This window comes from Haliotis rufescens, unplaced genomic scaffold (assembly GCF_023055435.1).
Source record: "Haliotis rufescens isolate VD_foot unplaced genomic scaffold, xgHalRufe1.0.p SCAF_18, whole genome shotgun sequence".
Taxonomy (NCBI): domain Eukaryota; kingdom Metazoa; phylum Mollusca; class Gastropoda; order Lepetellida; family Haliotidae; genus Haliotis; species Haliotis rufescens.
The window spans coordinates 28,863,675-28,880,014 of NW_025963868.1; the positions used below are offsets into that span (position 1 = coordinate 28,863,675).

The 16,340-nt window shown below is 39.5% G+C and overlaps 1 protein-coding gene across 5 annotated transcripts in view; it reads right to left on the reverse strand.

Annotated features, from left to right (window-relative positions):
* Positions 1–2,962: 2,962 nt before the first annotated feature.
* Positions 2,963–16,340, reverse strand: part of LOC124117182 (protein turtle homolog A-like) — a 407,202-nt gene continuing 393,824 nt past the window's right edge. For all 5 annotated transcript variants that reach the window (XM_048398558.1, XM_048398559.1, XM_048398557.1 and 2 more), the window contains 2 exons: positions 15,568–15,610; positions 2,963–10,743 (listed from right to left, as the gene is read on the reverse strand). In XM_048398558.1, the coding sequence (XP_048254515.1) occupies positions 8,919–10,743; positions 15,568–15,610 (1,868 nt within the window). In that variant the 3' untranslated portion in view covers positions 2,963–8,918. The remainder of the gene's footprint in view (positions 10,744–15,567; positions 15,611–16,340) is intronic.

Below are 16,340 nucleotides of genomic sequence, written 5' to 3' on the forward strand. Positions count from 1 at the left end.
ACCTGACAGGCAATTTTGGTAAAAACTCTTTATATTCAAAATTTGGATTCTGTTTAAGGTCTCATTTTCTAAAAAATAAAATCAGAGGGATTTTAACATTGTATTATGGGATTGTACTCAATACAATAATACAAAACTGAGCATGAAAACCTCTTCCTCTTAATTAGTTCTGTTATCTGTGAAATTCACTTTACCTCTACAAAGCCATAACATTAGTTATCAGTTATTTGATAGATTCGGAAATTCAGAACCAGTAATATCAAATACATAATAGAGATCTTTGCTAGATTGTATAACACACCAAATACATCCAGTAAATCAAATGAAATATGTGATGAAAACATTAATCACATATTAAGAGAAAGTGCAAAAATATTCTGAAACATTTTAGTGTTAAAATTGTTGATTGTTTACAATGCTGTCTATCATCTCCATGAAGGTGAATATTATAAGCCCTGAGCTGCAGGACAAGTTCCATGGTGTGTGTCCCATACAGCATCTTCCCGAGGCAAGAGAGTAAACTGACTATACAAGTCCACCCTTGCCGAACTAGGCTGGTATTATGGAGTTACATTTTGGCTGGACTAACGAGTCTATGCATAGTCCAATCAAAATCGCGCACCGAAATCGAAATCCGGTTCGTAAACTGTCGTGCAGATTTCGGTCGATTGCAGGATTTGCAAAGCATGTGCACCGCCAACTCGTTGTCAGCAGATATTTTCCAAATCTTTTCATGTTTATAATCAAGGTGCTCACGTGATTTGATGCATTTCGCGATGTAAGACCCGTTTTATCACCATATAGAACTTGATTATCGATCAGATCGTCCTGACTGGGTGCCACCATTTTGTGTGAAGCAAACGCAAGTGATACGAGAGGTGGAATCTGATTGGTCCTTAGGAGAGGTTTAGAAGGGACATAACTGGTAATAGCCACTGGTGGCGCTACGATCGAGCCCAGGAATTCCAGCCTAGTTCGGCAAGGGTGGAAACTCGAGTTTTAAAGTCAGTTAACTCCCTTGCCTCGGGAAGATGCCCGTACAGCTGATCATAGTCTTCAGCAACATTTCAAATCTACATTTAAACTAGAGGCTAATATAGAATGTCACGTATTTACCCAAGGCCCAAAATGGGCAATGTTACAGACAGAAGTTCAGTTCTTCAATAAGTGAACCTATGCCATCTTCCCGAGGCAAAGGAACTTAGTGACTTAATAGTCAGTTAACTCCCTTGCCTCTGGAAGAGTGAGTGAGTATGGTTTTACGCCGCTTTTAGCAATATTCCAGCAATATCATGGCGGGGGACACCAGAAATGGGCTTCACACATTGTACCCATGTCGGGAATCGAACCCGGGTCTTCGGCGTGACGAGCGAACGCTTTAACCACGAGGCTACCCGTCCGCCCCCTGAGGCAAAGGAACTTAGTGACTTAATAGTCAGTTAACTCCCTTGCCTCTGGAAGATGACTTGTGCGTTCACACGAAAGACTTGGTTCAATATGTTCCTGTTCCATGGTTGAATATGAGGCTGTTTTACAGGTGTGACAAGGGTAGAATTGTTGCTACAAAACAATATCCATAAACATAACTAGCATATGGTATTAAAGCTTCAACACACTTTGTGCTCACTTTTAATGGAATGTACTGAATCTAAACTAGATCTGGATTGAAATGAACACATTTTCTTATGACTGGTTAAAACATATAGACATAAAAGAAAAACAAGATCAGGTCTGAGGCCCAAATAAAATAATTTTAAAACACTTATTTCTTTAATAAGGTGTTCATCAAATCAGTAGACAGGTCTTGCTGAGAGAAAACAAACTACCGTATTGGACGTAATAAGCGCCCAGGGCGCTCTCAAAATTAGAAATAGGGGGCTCTTATTAGAATATTATTTTGGTGAGAAAAAAAACAGTTGAAAGATATATTTCGTGGTTTATGCTGACAGCCTGAAATGTTTATGTACGACACATATATTTTTCTAGAATTTAATTGCCCATACTTAAGGGTCCATATAACACACGAGTGCGTATTGTACGTGATTAAATAAGTCTTGTGAACATTGATCAATCGGAAGGGGTGGTAATTAGGATTGTTCACTAGCCAATATATTAGCAAATACCGCCGTGGGCGCTTATTACGTCGAATACGGTTTCTTAAATTGATGGTCAGTATCACCTATTGAAGCCTGAAGGGTTAATGTAGTGAGGGAGTATGTGTTAATACGATATCAGCTGTATCCTTGCATTATTGTTGGAAAAAAGTCATAGTTGGCGCATATAGAACATAAGGATCCTTCTACAACTCTGTGGGCGGTCGGGTAGCCTAGTGGTTAAAGCGTTAGCTCGTCACGCCGAAGACCCGGGTTCGATTCCCGACATGGGTACAATGTGTGAAGCCCATTTCTGGTGTTCCCCGCTGTGATATTGCTGGAATATTGCTAAAAGCGGCGTAAAACCATACTCACTCACTCACTCTACAACTCTGGGAATCTAATCGATGGATTCTAAAGGACATGCCTTCAACCAAGTGTAGGAAACCCTTCCTGTAATGTTTGTTGTGTAACGCCGCACTCAGCAATATTCCAGCTATGTGACGGCGGTCTGTAAATAATAATAGCCAGTGGTTGGGTTGTCAATGTGACTGTAGACCTTGTCTCTCCTGCGCCATTTAACACTCCTGAGACAAGCACATATTCTTCCTTCTTGTTTTCATAGCATACATGATTCACATTTCTTAGAGTGAGTGAGTTGGGGTTAACTCCGCTTTTAACAGTATTCCAGTTATTTCACGGCGTGTCAGCTTAATGTGGGAGTCATGCAGGTCTCAGACGTTTACCACTTCGGTGAAACCCACAAGCACGGGTATGGTGCTGACAAACCTAGAAACATAATCAGGGCGAACCGGGATTCGAACCCACAATCTAAGTTTCTGGCGTGCCCAAGGGACGCAACTCTGCACAGAAATTGACAGATGACATTGTAGGCAAGCTTGACAAAGGTATAAGGATCTAAACAGGAAATGTTGCCATTACAGTAAATTAAAGAAGTTGTTATCCATAAATTGTCTCTACTTTGTGATACATAAGGAAGAGAATACTGTGTGCCTCATAATACAGAAGTTGACATCCATAAATTATCTTCTTTGTGTGTATCACACTTCTGAATGCCTTTCAAAAACTTGATTTGTGATACATGTTCCAGAGTGAGTGAGTGGGGGACACCAGAAATGGTCTTCACACAAAGTATCCACGTCGGGAATCGAACCCGGGTCTTCGGCATGACGAGCGAACGCTTTAACCACTAGGCTACCTGACCGCCCCACATGTATGAGATACTAAATCAAGCATTACCGGTAATCTGATGATATGGAAAACTGTTCAAGACAGTTGTGAACAACACCAATTTGGCGTTATAATCAGTTATATGCAGCCATTAAAAATAGCCAGAGTTGAAGGATTGTCCTCAAGTCCCCTGTTCTCTTTGATTAAAAGACAAGCAATAACTGAAAATAATTCTGCACATAAATACAGAGAAGCTCTTCAGCTACATAATAAAAGACGAAATCAAATATGTTTTTCATGGAAATAATTCTGAAGAATTTAACAAACATGAAATTCATAAAATCACATGATTATTCCTATGGTCATTCCAAAACACCATCCTCTCCACTCAGGGGTTTATTATTCCAGCCTTGTAACTGGGTTAGTCCTCTACATCCTCTCTCACACATCCCTAGTCTAATGTCTCTTCTGGATTATACATAACTACAACTGTAGAAATAAATACACATTAGCTCACAGCTGGGAGACATTCTGCTCAAAATATGTCAAGCATAACGCCTATTTAACACTGTTTTGTTTGTTTGTTTAATGCCACTCGGAAATAATTCATCGATATGATAGTGGTGAACATTGCACTGAAGTTACAAATTTGAGGAAATACTAAATCTTTTAATCAAAATATGTAAAACCAAAACCTGACCTTACAATAAGGTGTATGTAGTACAGGACGTTACCATACATATATTGGTTTAAGCAAGTTAAGGATCAATGCTACTGTTATTTAAAAAATCAACTAAATGCAGGCAATAAGATGTGATCATCATCAACTGGCTGAATGATACACTAAGCTATTTTTTTCTAAACTGTTTCTCAATATGTCTTTGTACATGTTACAAAAAAAGGTGTGAAAAAATCAATAACCACCTTGTCCAACTTGTTACGTGAGATTGCTGGACAAAAAATAAAACAGCTTCAGTTGTCCGCAGGCAACCTTAGATTGTAGCAGGCCTTTGGTCAATCTTGATAAAATATTTGTAAAAGTACTAAATATAGTTTCGTGTAAACAGATTATTTTGTACTTTTTAGTTCCGATTTTGATCATGCCTCAGGACAGGCCTATAGATGAATTCAGACAAGAAAACAGATTAATCATTGTCAAAACAAAATCCACCTGCAGTAAAAGGCCAAATTTGTGATAAAAAACATCATTTTTGGTATAAAAAAAAATGAACAAGTAGACTTTGTCTCCGGACAAATGAAGTTTTACTATGGACGTGTATATGGACAAGATAAACAATGTGTTATTTCCACAGTCCAGACGTATCTACGCCGTATGTCAAAGTAAGTGGATGCATGTATATACACATCTCCCAGCTGTAAGACTGACAACACAGAGATCCTAGAAACAAAACAACCTCTGGCAGTGTTCAGCTCATGGACACATGCATGACCTCGTCACGGGTGCTACTGCTGATGTATCAGTAGAGTGTGGTAATCTATAATGAGATGTATAGTGTATACCATTCAAAGCCAACTTCAAAATTTACACTGTCTCTCATTCATTTCAATTATGAAAGGTTCCAAATTAGCACAAAGCAATCAGCAGATCCCCCAGTAATAACCCTCATATCCTTCCCTCTCTGTTCATAATGATACTCTTTGGTTGTGTGCTGTACTTTGATATTGACAGCCCAACTCCATGCATCCATTCCATCATTGGCTGATTTTGCGACAAGAAAATCTGTACTTAGCATTTCATTGGCTGTTTTTTCTACAAAGAGATCTGAGCTAAGCTTTTCATTGGCTGATTTTCTTTCAACAAAATCTATGCTTAGCATTCATTGGCTAATGTTCCAGAAGAAAATCTGTGCAAAGCTTTTCATTGGCTGATTTTATTACATGAAAATCTATGCTTAGCATTTCATTGGCTGATGATGTTCCAGAAGAAAATCCGGAAAATTACCTGCATACAACACAGAACTTTATTGAGATACGTTCTTAAATAAAGCATTAAACATAATTCAAAGTCAACAGTCAAATAAAACTTGCCAAAAGGTGTGACCATCAAAACACCAAGCAGACACATGAACCTGCTGTTATTCAAGTGCAACATGTCTGGCATTTCTTTTGACTTCTAAAACAGAAATATAAAAAGCACTTATGAAATAAAAAAAGAGATGGGTTGGTGATAATATTGCAAGGTTTATGTCGATTGAGATGTGGAGTGATGAGACCACTGGATTTCTCGGTACAGATTATGCCTTGAAGATGCATGTTTGGCTGCGACACGACCGTCCCTGATAACTACAGTGCTGACTTTGGTCAGTTCATGAGATTCGGAGCAAGACTGACTTCATGTGTCAATCAAAAATACTTATTCCTCACATTAAACTTACAGAGTAAAAGTTACAATTAATGTAAGGCTTGATTGAATATAATATACACTGTAAACACACATCTCATTCTCACAGTACCTTCAGTATCTATACCTAACGACCACAAATGTTTCCATAGGGCGCAAAACCCAAATATTGTAAACTGCCCAGCCCAGCAAAACCCAAATATTGTACACTGCCCAGCCAAATGAGAATGCAATTTGAATTTACCAGGGTACTAATTGAATTTGTTAGACATAAAGTCTTCATTTGGGTCTGAAAATCATAAAACATTTGCCAGTGTATGTTCTTAATCTCAATGCCAACTTTTAACATTGGAGTGAAGAAATAAAAGACAATGCTTTTTCCAACATTGATATAACCAACATCTCGAAGTCTCAGTCCATGTGGAAATACTGATGGTCCAAGATTATACAGTTTTAGTTCAGGGTTTTATAAGTTACCAAGGTCAACAAAGGTCAATCCAAGGTCAACACTCGTAAAATTTGTTTTGTTTGTTTGTTGATTAACGCCGCACTCAGCAATATCCCAGCTATATGATGGCGGTAACACTCGTAAAAATTACGTTGCAGAATGGGTTTGATAAAAAAAAGTCTGGTGTTGACTGTGTTACCAAGGTCACTCAAGGTCATCAGCCCCGTCCTACACAGTAGGCATGAGACGGAAACTCCCATTGTGATCAACAGCAATAGTAACACCAATAACACAACCCATGGCAGATACGTCAACGATGGTCCAAATATCGAAAACATTGTATCCAAATTTGTACTCTAAAACCAACCAGCAAATCAAACACTATCATTACCTCTTCAAATAAATTAAATAGTTTAACAAATATATTACACTAACCTTCACATAAACACACAACACAAGTTGGATACACTCAGTCGGACATATATATATATTCTACCCACCTTCTGTTGGGAAAGTCCCAGCGTGGTACAACAACTTATTACTACTAATATGTATATGTAAATAGTAAACAGCTCAGTCTCCTTATCAAAAGCTGAGTAGCATAGTGGGGACATCTGATATGATATAAAGTTGATCTTTGTAAAAAATCTTTGATATGTGAAGTCGATTGATGTGGGGATGGGGGATGCAGGACCAACATGTACATGGCAATTGTGAAAGTCGTACATCATGGGAGAAATCGGACATTCAGGCAAATAGTCATGTCAAACGTACAACCTTGTCATTCAGGATACGCTGTACATCTGCAGTCATGCTGGTTTAAAAAATAATACCATTCACTCTGTGTATAAACGCTTCTGTACGCCCAGTGATATACTACAAGTAATAATATCACATCTCACATACAAATGTGATAACATGTCTAATATCAACAACATACTTCAGAAACAAACAAGTCTACAAAAACAGCTGTGTATTTGGTATCTTAAGGAATTATGACAGTTTGTTAACAATCGATAAAAATGACAATTTTTGAAAATGTAAAACGTCTTACATTACATCATATTGAAGTTTAATTAATTATTCCTATTAAATGCTAGAAATTACAAATATATGCGACATTCCATTTTGATCTACATAATTTGATGCTCTGCATAGGTGAATTCGTCACTAAAACCGACTACTTTCAGAAAGTACATCTTAACCAAACAGCAATACTCATCGCCATGGTAATCAAGCTATAAATGTGTTATGTACAGCACTAACAGATAGGCTTCCATTTAAAAACAATGGAAGATTGTAACTAAACCACACAGATCACACTTTGTATCCATGGCAATAAACGTCAATAAAGCATTTTCTCAATACAAGACATTTAAGTATATTGAGATATATACATCATTAGTATTATATAAACCTGGCACTCTCACAATCGATTGGATGAATTCATTGCAGAATGCGGACATATGTAAACACAACAAGGTTAATATTGCACACATCCTCAGGGGGGCCACTGTTGCCTACGTTTCACCAATGTATTCATTTGGCATAGCTTTTACGTCTAATTTCTAAATAAAAACAAAACTCAGTATTCAGGGGTGTTCAATTAATATGCCTGACCTGTGAAAATAAAGTGCTGAGTAAGTGGGAAAATATTATTTAGTTGCCCTCAGGTGAGTATTAAAATTGGTGGGATTAACTTTGAAACTTAGAAGATGCATCGTGTGTTTGTCAACTGCAGATGAAGTACCTGACTCGTCATTTATCTATTCTGCACATCATCCGTTAGCTGTTGCTTCAGTTTATGAAGTTTTGTTGATAAATCAAAGTTTTCTTCTTTTCTCTGATATAGCAGGGCCAGCTGAAAATCAGCCTGGGCAGGGAGAATATTTTAAGTTTACTTAACAATTTTGGTATTTGAACACCCCTGGTTCTATTTGAACAATACTGTGTACGTTAGAAATAAGTTTGAGGTAAAACTTTGTCCTTATATATAACTCAATAAACAATTTAACAGATTTAGAATTTTTTTTTGAAATACATCATCTTTCTTAATCCAAAATATACATGATTCTTATGTTCAAAACCTTCAATATTTTTCATGAAATTAAATTTGAAAAAGAAACAATTTTTGTAACAAGTATACATGACATATCTGGGATTATTAGTGTATCTTTTACCCAAGTTATTTAACCCTTATATTCCCATCATTCCTATTTAGCAAACTGTATGTAAGGTTGGTAAGTCCCCAACTTCTGATAGGGTTAATTCTAGTCCTGCATGATACATCATAATGTCAGGCCAGACTTGTTAAAACTTACTTTACAAATCAGCCTTTACAAATTATTTACAATACTTTTATCAAAACCTGTTGAAAATATGTCTTAAAAAATTCAAAACTCAATGAATTCTGACAGATCATGTGAGAAAATCGAAAACAGTAATTTGAACTTCAAAGTTTATATTTTTTTTCATTTTGAAGGTCCAAAAATGAGTAAACAACAAAGAAGTCAGACCTTACATACAGTATATGTAAATAGTATGATATGTCCCTATATCTCTACAGAAGATGGAGAATACCATCCAACATTGACCTGAGAAATCAACATCTGTGGAATTCAGCTGCTTTGGAGGTATTCCCGCAGGTCAATACAAGTTAACTTGTCAAGAATATTTCCATTAATCCCTTGTGGAATAAACTGTAAACAATGAAGGAATTGCTGTAGATATGAAGTGTCATTGACAATGTCTTTTTCCTATGGTGATATATTATGAAGAAGCACTTATACTTGTGACCTACATGAAGATGTTTGCGATACTGGTATCACAACATCTCGCTATCCATGGGGTAAAGTGGACGTGAGTTATCTCCCCTCGGTTCCACCGTGTCCTGCTGTGCCCGGTATTTCTTGAACTCCTCGCGAAGACGGTTGAATCGTTGTTCTGAGTCTGCATACCGACTTTGCCTCCTTGGTTTCGGGTACAAATGATTAAAACTTTCTGGCCCAAGGTGATCCGATTGGGGTCCGGACCCGCTCAGCTGGGAATAGTTTCTCAATGCATCAAGAATGTCACTTTCGAGTGCATTGATTGAATCAAACTCATAGTTCTCATCCCCTGAAGTGTCTCGCCGGTGACTTGAACTCCCTTCCAAGAAGGGAGATGAGTCCTGGCTCAAATCCTGATCCTGAGGAGTCAGCAGAGAGCTGTAGGAAATGCTGTTCTTCCCCAGGCGGTTGGGAAACGAGCCATTGCTGTGTGACGTGTTACGGCTCCCTATCCCACTGCTATGACTCACGGAATCAGGGCCTGTTTCGTCCCCTCGTGACCGATGAAAGTCTCGTGGACCGCCCCTCCCCGAACTGTTAGCACTACCACGACTGTCTCTTGGTGGTTTGAACGGGGCAATATCAGCGGTGTAATACGGCGGCCCCCTTCTGTCTGACTGAGGCAGAGGTGGTGGGTCGTACTGCGATGAGCTACGAGGGCGAGATCCTAACCCTGATGATACGTCAAGGAAACCATTATCATCATTCACATTTTCGGTGGAGAGCGGTCGTGGTGTCTGCCGTACACGGTCTACAGCTCCCTGCAGTTGCTCCCTCGTATACCCCGCCAGTCGCCCAACACTGCTTCCAGTGCTGCTGTTGTTCTCATCAGGTTTTGAGGGTTGGACCCTTGCAATTTGCTTATCTCGGTTCGGAGAATAATCTCTCGTTTCCTTTGGAATGTTGTATGAACCTTCTCTGCTTCTTGGTCGGTAAGAACCTTCTCGACTTCGAGAACGTGATGAATGTCGCGATGAATCATCCCAAGGTGAAGCATCGTGTGGGTATCGCGGAGCTCGGCGCTCCGGCTGGGATGACATACCTTTTACTGAAGGCTCATAGGGATCATAAGGGTATCTGATGGAGGAGGGGTCACGGGAGGGGTCGGAGAACGAGGAGGGCAGAACAGAACTGATGTCATTGAGTCCATAGGAAGGGCTGGGCTCTGTGAGATATGTTTGTTGCTGGGCTGCAGGTTTCATGGAACTGTGGCGAGGAAACCCAGGTCTACTGGTGGTAGTGGAAGGCACGTTGTTGCGATGCTGGATCGGGAACACGTCATCGTCATCTTCGAAACTCTGGAATGGACCATCGTAACCACCGGCAACGGGTGAGAGGGATGGGCCTCTCATCGGGTGACTACCTTTAGAATACAGATCGGGATAACTTGATGGATACTGAGGTGAATGGTATGAATCAGGATAGTGTCCAGATCTTTCACCAGGTGGAACTACTGACGATGGATACATATCATCTTGATATCTTCTCGGCCAATCAGGTTCATCCCTTGGTTGCCCAGGCGACATGCTGCGACTTCCTCTGCTTGGAGCTCGGGACAGAGACACTGTAGCCATTGGCATGGAATCATGGACACTTCTGCCACTAGAGGGAGCCACACGGTAGCCGGAATCTGGGTTGTACATGGGGTGATCCCGATCGTAAAGTCGACTGTCTCGAAGAACTGACTGATGCATGTCCCGTTTAGTGTCGAGGTCAGCGGTTTGGGGCAGGACAAACACCCCATGCTGACCGCCATTATGAGTCGTCAAAGCGTCTCCTCCTCTACCGTGCTGCCACCTATCCCATTTTGGCGGAGTTTGACTGAAACAAACAACAAACGCTCAAACAAACATCTCTGGAACCAACCACATAGCCAAACTTCATATAGAAAGAATCACATTAACATTGGGGATGAATTCACGTCAACAAATAACAAGTTATCCCATACTGGTACCGTCTGAATGATGTAAACACAACGAACGATATCGTCAAAACATTTCTAAGAATTGCTGGATAAATGACCAACCTAAATGACCAGAAAAGAAGCCCCACCCAGTGAGCACCAAACAGACTTACTATGGAAGCAGTTTAGCTATGGGATCTTGTAAGATTATTCCGAACACATTCAGTAAGTTTGAAAGACAAGCAGCCATCTAGGTTATGATGCTCCTGAGTTATCTTTGAAGGAGCTTGAGTAACATTGCCAACAACTTGTCATACATTGTAAATACAGATTGAAAGCCAGGCTGAATATCTTGACTAAACATAGCAGGTAGCAGAACACAACACGCTTGTAGGGCAGGTTCAATTTAGTTTGTCACAGGCAGCTGAATTAAACATACAGGAGTTCATTTATGGCAAAACTTCAGAACCATGGACTTACAGACGTAGCTACAGGCATTACCCAACAACAAGCAGGCAGCAGTGTTTGGACAAGTAGGACCATGTGACCCAGTGTTCGAAACAATTTTAAAACCCAGCAAGACAGTCGGGCAGGTGACCCATAAATGTTGCCTGCCCATCTTCAAAGTTACCTGCATTGAGACATCATAAACATTGGAAAATTGCGAAAAATAGGAGACAAATCGCGCCATGATTCAGTTGAAATAACGCAAACATTTACTTGAGAATCTACAAGGAGTAATAAAACTGAATATGTAAGTAGTCTTAAATTCGTCGGGCAGGTGGAGGAAAATTGAATGCAGCCTCACAGAAAAGTTACGGGCAGCAGGGGTCCTGTAAAGGTTATATTAGCATAGCTGTCCGGCTCTATCAAGTCATAAGGGGCGGTCGGGTAGCCTAGTGGTTAAAGCGTTGGCTCGTCACGCCGAAGACCCGGGTTCGATTCCCGACATGGGTACAATGTGTGAAGCCCATTTCTGGTGTCCCCCGCCGTGATATTGCTGGAATATTGCTAAAAGCGGCGTAAAACCATACTCACTCACTCACTCACTCACTATCAAGTCATGGACCCACTGGGGTCCTGTAAAGGTTATATAAACACAGCTGTCCAGCTCTATCAAGTCATGGACCCCCTTGGTCCTGTAAAGGTTATATAAACATAGCTGTCTAGCTCTATCAAGTCATGGACCCACTGGGGTCCTGTAAAGGTTATATAAGCATAGCTGTCCGGCTCTATCAAGTCATGGACCCACTGGGGTCCTGTAAAGGTTATAAAAGCATAGCTGTCCGGCTCTATCAAGTCATGGACCCACTGGGGGCCTGTAAAGGTTATAAAAGCATAACTGTCCGGCTCTATCAAGTCATGGACCCAATGGGGTCCTGTAAAGGATATTAGCATAGCTTCCAGGTCTATTAAGTCATGGACCCACTGGGGTCCTGTAAAGGTTATATAAACATAGCTGTCCAGCTCTATCAAGTCATGGACCCACTGGGGGCCTGTAAAGGTTACATTAGCATAGCTGTCCGGCTCTATCAAGTCATGAGCCCACTGGGGTCCTGTTAAGGTTATATAAGCATAGCTTTCAGGTCTTAAGTCATGGACCAACTGGGTTCCCGTAAAGGTTATATAAACATAGCTGTCCGGCTCTATCAAGTCATGTACCTATGTAACCATGACATATACACTGTAACAATATCAACAAAGTAAAAGAATTTATTCTAAATACTTTAGACAATAATAATGTTGTTACACATACAGAGATTAAATATCTGTGAAGATAGAAAATATTCGTAAGAGAAAAAGACAAAAATGTTGCAAAAGTGTTTACATAAAGTAATTCTATATAGTTGATGTGCTTTCCATACAGATGTTGAAAAATAATCACAAAGAAAAAAATATGATACATGGAAATGAATATTTAGTATAATTAATCAGCAGATTTGTATTAAAATCTTTTGATATCCACATATCCATGCAGTCCACAAATTAAAATAACCCAACAACATAACAAAGATATAGTCTACAGTTAACCATTCATTAGATAATGCACAAACACTAGATGAATTCTAGAAGGAAAATATAGTGTTTGGGCACTAAGGCAGTTTTATAAATAACATCCGAAACAAAAGCCACCAAAACTCACAGAACTAGATGACCAGGAATGAACTAAGGATTGGGATACGATACAACAAGAATTTGGGGGTTTACTTAAAAATCTTTGAAAGTAATTTAACGATATAATGAAGAAAATGGTAAAGTTTTAATAGAATGATTTTATATACACGAATACACTGCACTCAAAATACATTTCTTGTACTCGTGGTCTTTAAACAGTTTTATGGAAAATATTATCTGTCGCATCTTGCCTCATTGAAAGGGTTTCATTAATAGGCTTGGCAGAATTTTGAAAATTCATAATAAATTTTATTTTTAATAATTTCGTACAGTAGATATTAATTTTTTTTTTGAAATGGAGTTTGATAATATTATTATTATTATGAAAGGAAAATGAATGGATTTTTACAATGAATCTTTAGTCATTCATATAAAAAGGACTTTTCCATTTCTTCAAGATATCGGAGTTGTGTGTATAGTTCGTGGGTTGAAATCAGAACTGAAACAAAGCTAGGTCTGGAACACCATGCAGTAAAGTCGTCACCTTTTCTATTCCTCCTTGACGGCAATGAACAAACAGAAACAGAGTCAGTAACACGATCCCCATAGTTCAACACATACACATAGAAGAGCCGCAACACAGCCATGTGCACACATCAAACCTGTAACCATAGCAACTGAAAGACTATTTGAAATATCAGAAGATATTTACATGCTAGATATAACATGGTCAATCTCATTCAATTAGTATCATAGTTCTAGCTACCACTGAAAAAAGATCTGAAGACATTTCAATACAGGTCATGTCAGAACGACCTTTCACGACCTTTGACTGACCAATGAAATGAAAACAAGAAGTTGACATTGGCCAATCAGAAAGCGTCTTTCTCAAGCTGTATGGCACTAGTTTCTAACTGGCAATTTCCATTTTAAACCACCGTATTCGGCGTGATAAGCGCCCAGGGCGCTCTCAAAAATAGAAATAGGGGGCTCTTATTAGAATATTATTTTGGTGAAAAAACAGAGTTGAAAGATCATAAATTTATAAATCTAGGTTTATGCTGACAGGATTTAATTGCCCATAATTAAAGAGGCATATAACACACGTATTATACACGAATAAATAGTCTTGTGAACATTGATCAATCGGAAGGGGTGCTAATTGGGATTGTTCACAAGCCAATATATTAGCAAATATCGCCGTGGGCGCTTATTAGAGCGGGGCGCTTATTACGTCGAATACGGTATGCCTTGAAAAATATTTTGACATAGTTCTCAATTTTGATAAGTGAACAAAAGAACATTTTGCATGTCAAATATATGGCTGAGGTTGGATAGCTGTACTTTCCACTGACTGTGCAAACTCTCTTTGGCTAAAATGTTTATCCTATCGAAGCAAGATGACTTTGACGGAATCAATCATACAGCGCCTAACTGTAGTTCGGAATATCCTATATTTACCATTTCTAGGTTGCATGATCAGAAACCCTGTCATTTCCTGATCTGGTAAGCCACGTTCTGATTGGTCGAAATAAAGGTTGTTCTGACGTGACCAGTGATGGGATGTCCTCAGATCTTTGATTAGCAGCAGTGAGAACTAAGGTATGATTTTAATGAGATTGTAACATGACATGACCAGTAGTTGATGTGGGAGGAGGTAAGATGAGGCGTGTAGACCACAGACCCGTTCCACAAACAAATGTAGCGCAAAGATGGACGTAACACCCATACTTTAACAACGGCTTACGACAGTGGTAGCGCTACGATCACTCAGTGGAACGAAGCCCTTGACCACCTTGGTGAACACCATGGTGCAGGTGAACCATGCATCATAAATCAGGGATTCAAACCCAGGAGATCGCTCCATCCACAGGGACAGCCATGGCCTGGTAATGGTGGATTTCATCTTCCACACAGAGAATGGAAAGACCACATACCAAGTTTAGTGTTGTGGTTACTGGCATAGAGACAATGACTGCAAACAAACAATAGTCCTTCTTCAAACAAAGATCTCTTCACTCGTAGTCCAAACCTTATATTTTTTTAATTTGCAAAAGAATTGCAGTGCCATACCTGACCCTTTGATCAGATCACCAACAGTGCTCTGTCATGTTACGGAGTGTCAGCTTGTGTTCCAGGAAGGTCTAAAGTGACGCAGGCAGTAGTGAGTGAGTGAGTGAGTATGGTTTTACGCCGCTTTTAGCAATATTCCAGCAATATCACGGCGGGGGACACCAGAAATGGGCTTCACACATTGTACCCATGTCGGGAATCGAACCCATGTCTTCGGCGTGACGAGCGAATGCTTTAACCACTAGGCTACCCGACCGCCCCGAAGCAGGCAGTACACATTTACTACTCTGGTGAAACCAGGGAGCATATGCATCTCGCTGACAAACCAAAGATGGTACTTGGGGCAAATCTTATTTCCAACCCACAATCAGCAGATCCTGGTGCAGCCATGGAAGAGAACTCTTTGCAGCGAAATGCAGTGTGCCAAGGTCACTGTGCTCCCATCCACGACCCTGTGGCCTTGGTCAATAAGTTAGCTGACTATAGATCTCATTATTATTACTATTATTATTATTATAATTCTCTTCAATCATGACTGAACAATGCATACTCACTGTCTACTGTCTGTATCTTCTGGCTTAGAATAATTTACATCGGCTGAAAAACAAGTAATAGGTTTAGAACAAGACATTCAGTACACTCTAACTGCAAGTGATTAAATTGTAAAGGCCGTAGAAAAAATTGAAATTGTCTGCAACAAAAATTACATTGTTCAAAGGAGTTTTTAAGAAAAAGACGTGTAGTTCTCATAGTTTTAAGTAAGTAAATAGCTGGCTTTGCAGCTGTAACTGAAAACATATCTAGTCTCCATACAGTATCCCAGGCCCAATAAGAATATTTATAAACCTATTCATTGGGATCGCTATTAAGTAAGAGAATTCTTTCTAGAGGCATTAAAACCTATTGTGAGGTTTTACTTTCCAGTCGGGTTAAATCTCATAAACAGGGACGTTGTAATGTCCCTGGGATTTTATATAATATCCCTGGGATTTTATTAATATAACTTCCGTTCAGATTGTAACATGTAATGAAATGAAATGTTTTCTTTATATTCCCGAGGATTGAACTCGCAACCTTCATATCTGTAGCCCAGTGAGTGTACCACGAGGCTACAGAGGTGTTGATAAGCCACACTGGTTTTTAGAATGCCCTTTTCAAGATCCGTACGCCAGCAACAGATATTTTACGCGCGTTTCCTAAGGTTCATGGAAAGTATGTTTGAAACATAAAAATGTTGATAAATGTTGTTTTAAGTTTCTTTTTCTCGGTTTATAAGCATGGAAAAACACTTTCCCTCGGTTTTGGTAGACAGAGCTTCGCCCTCTTG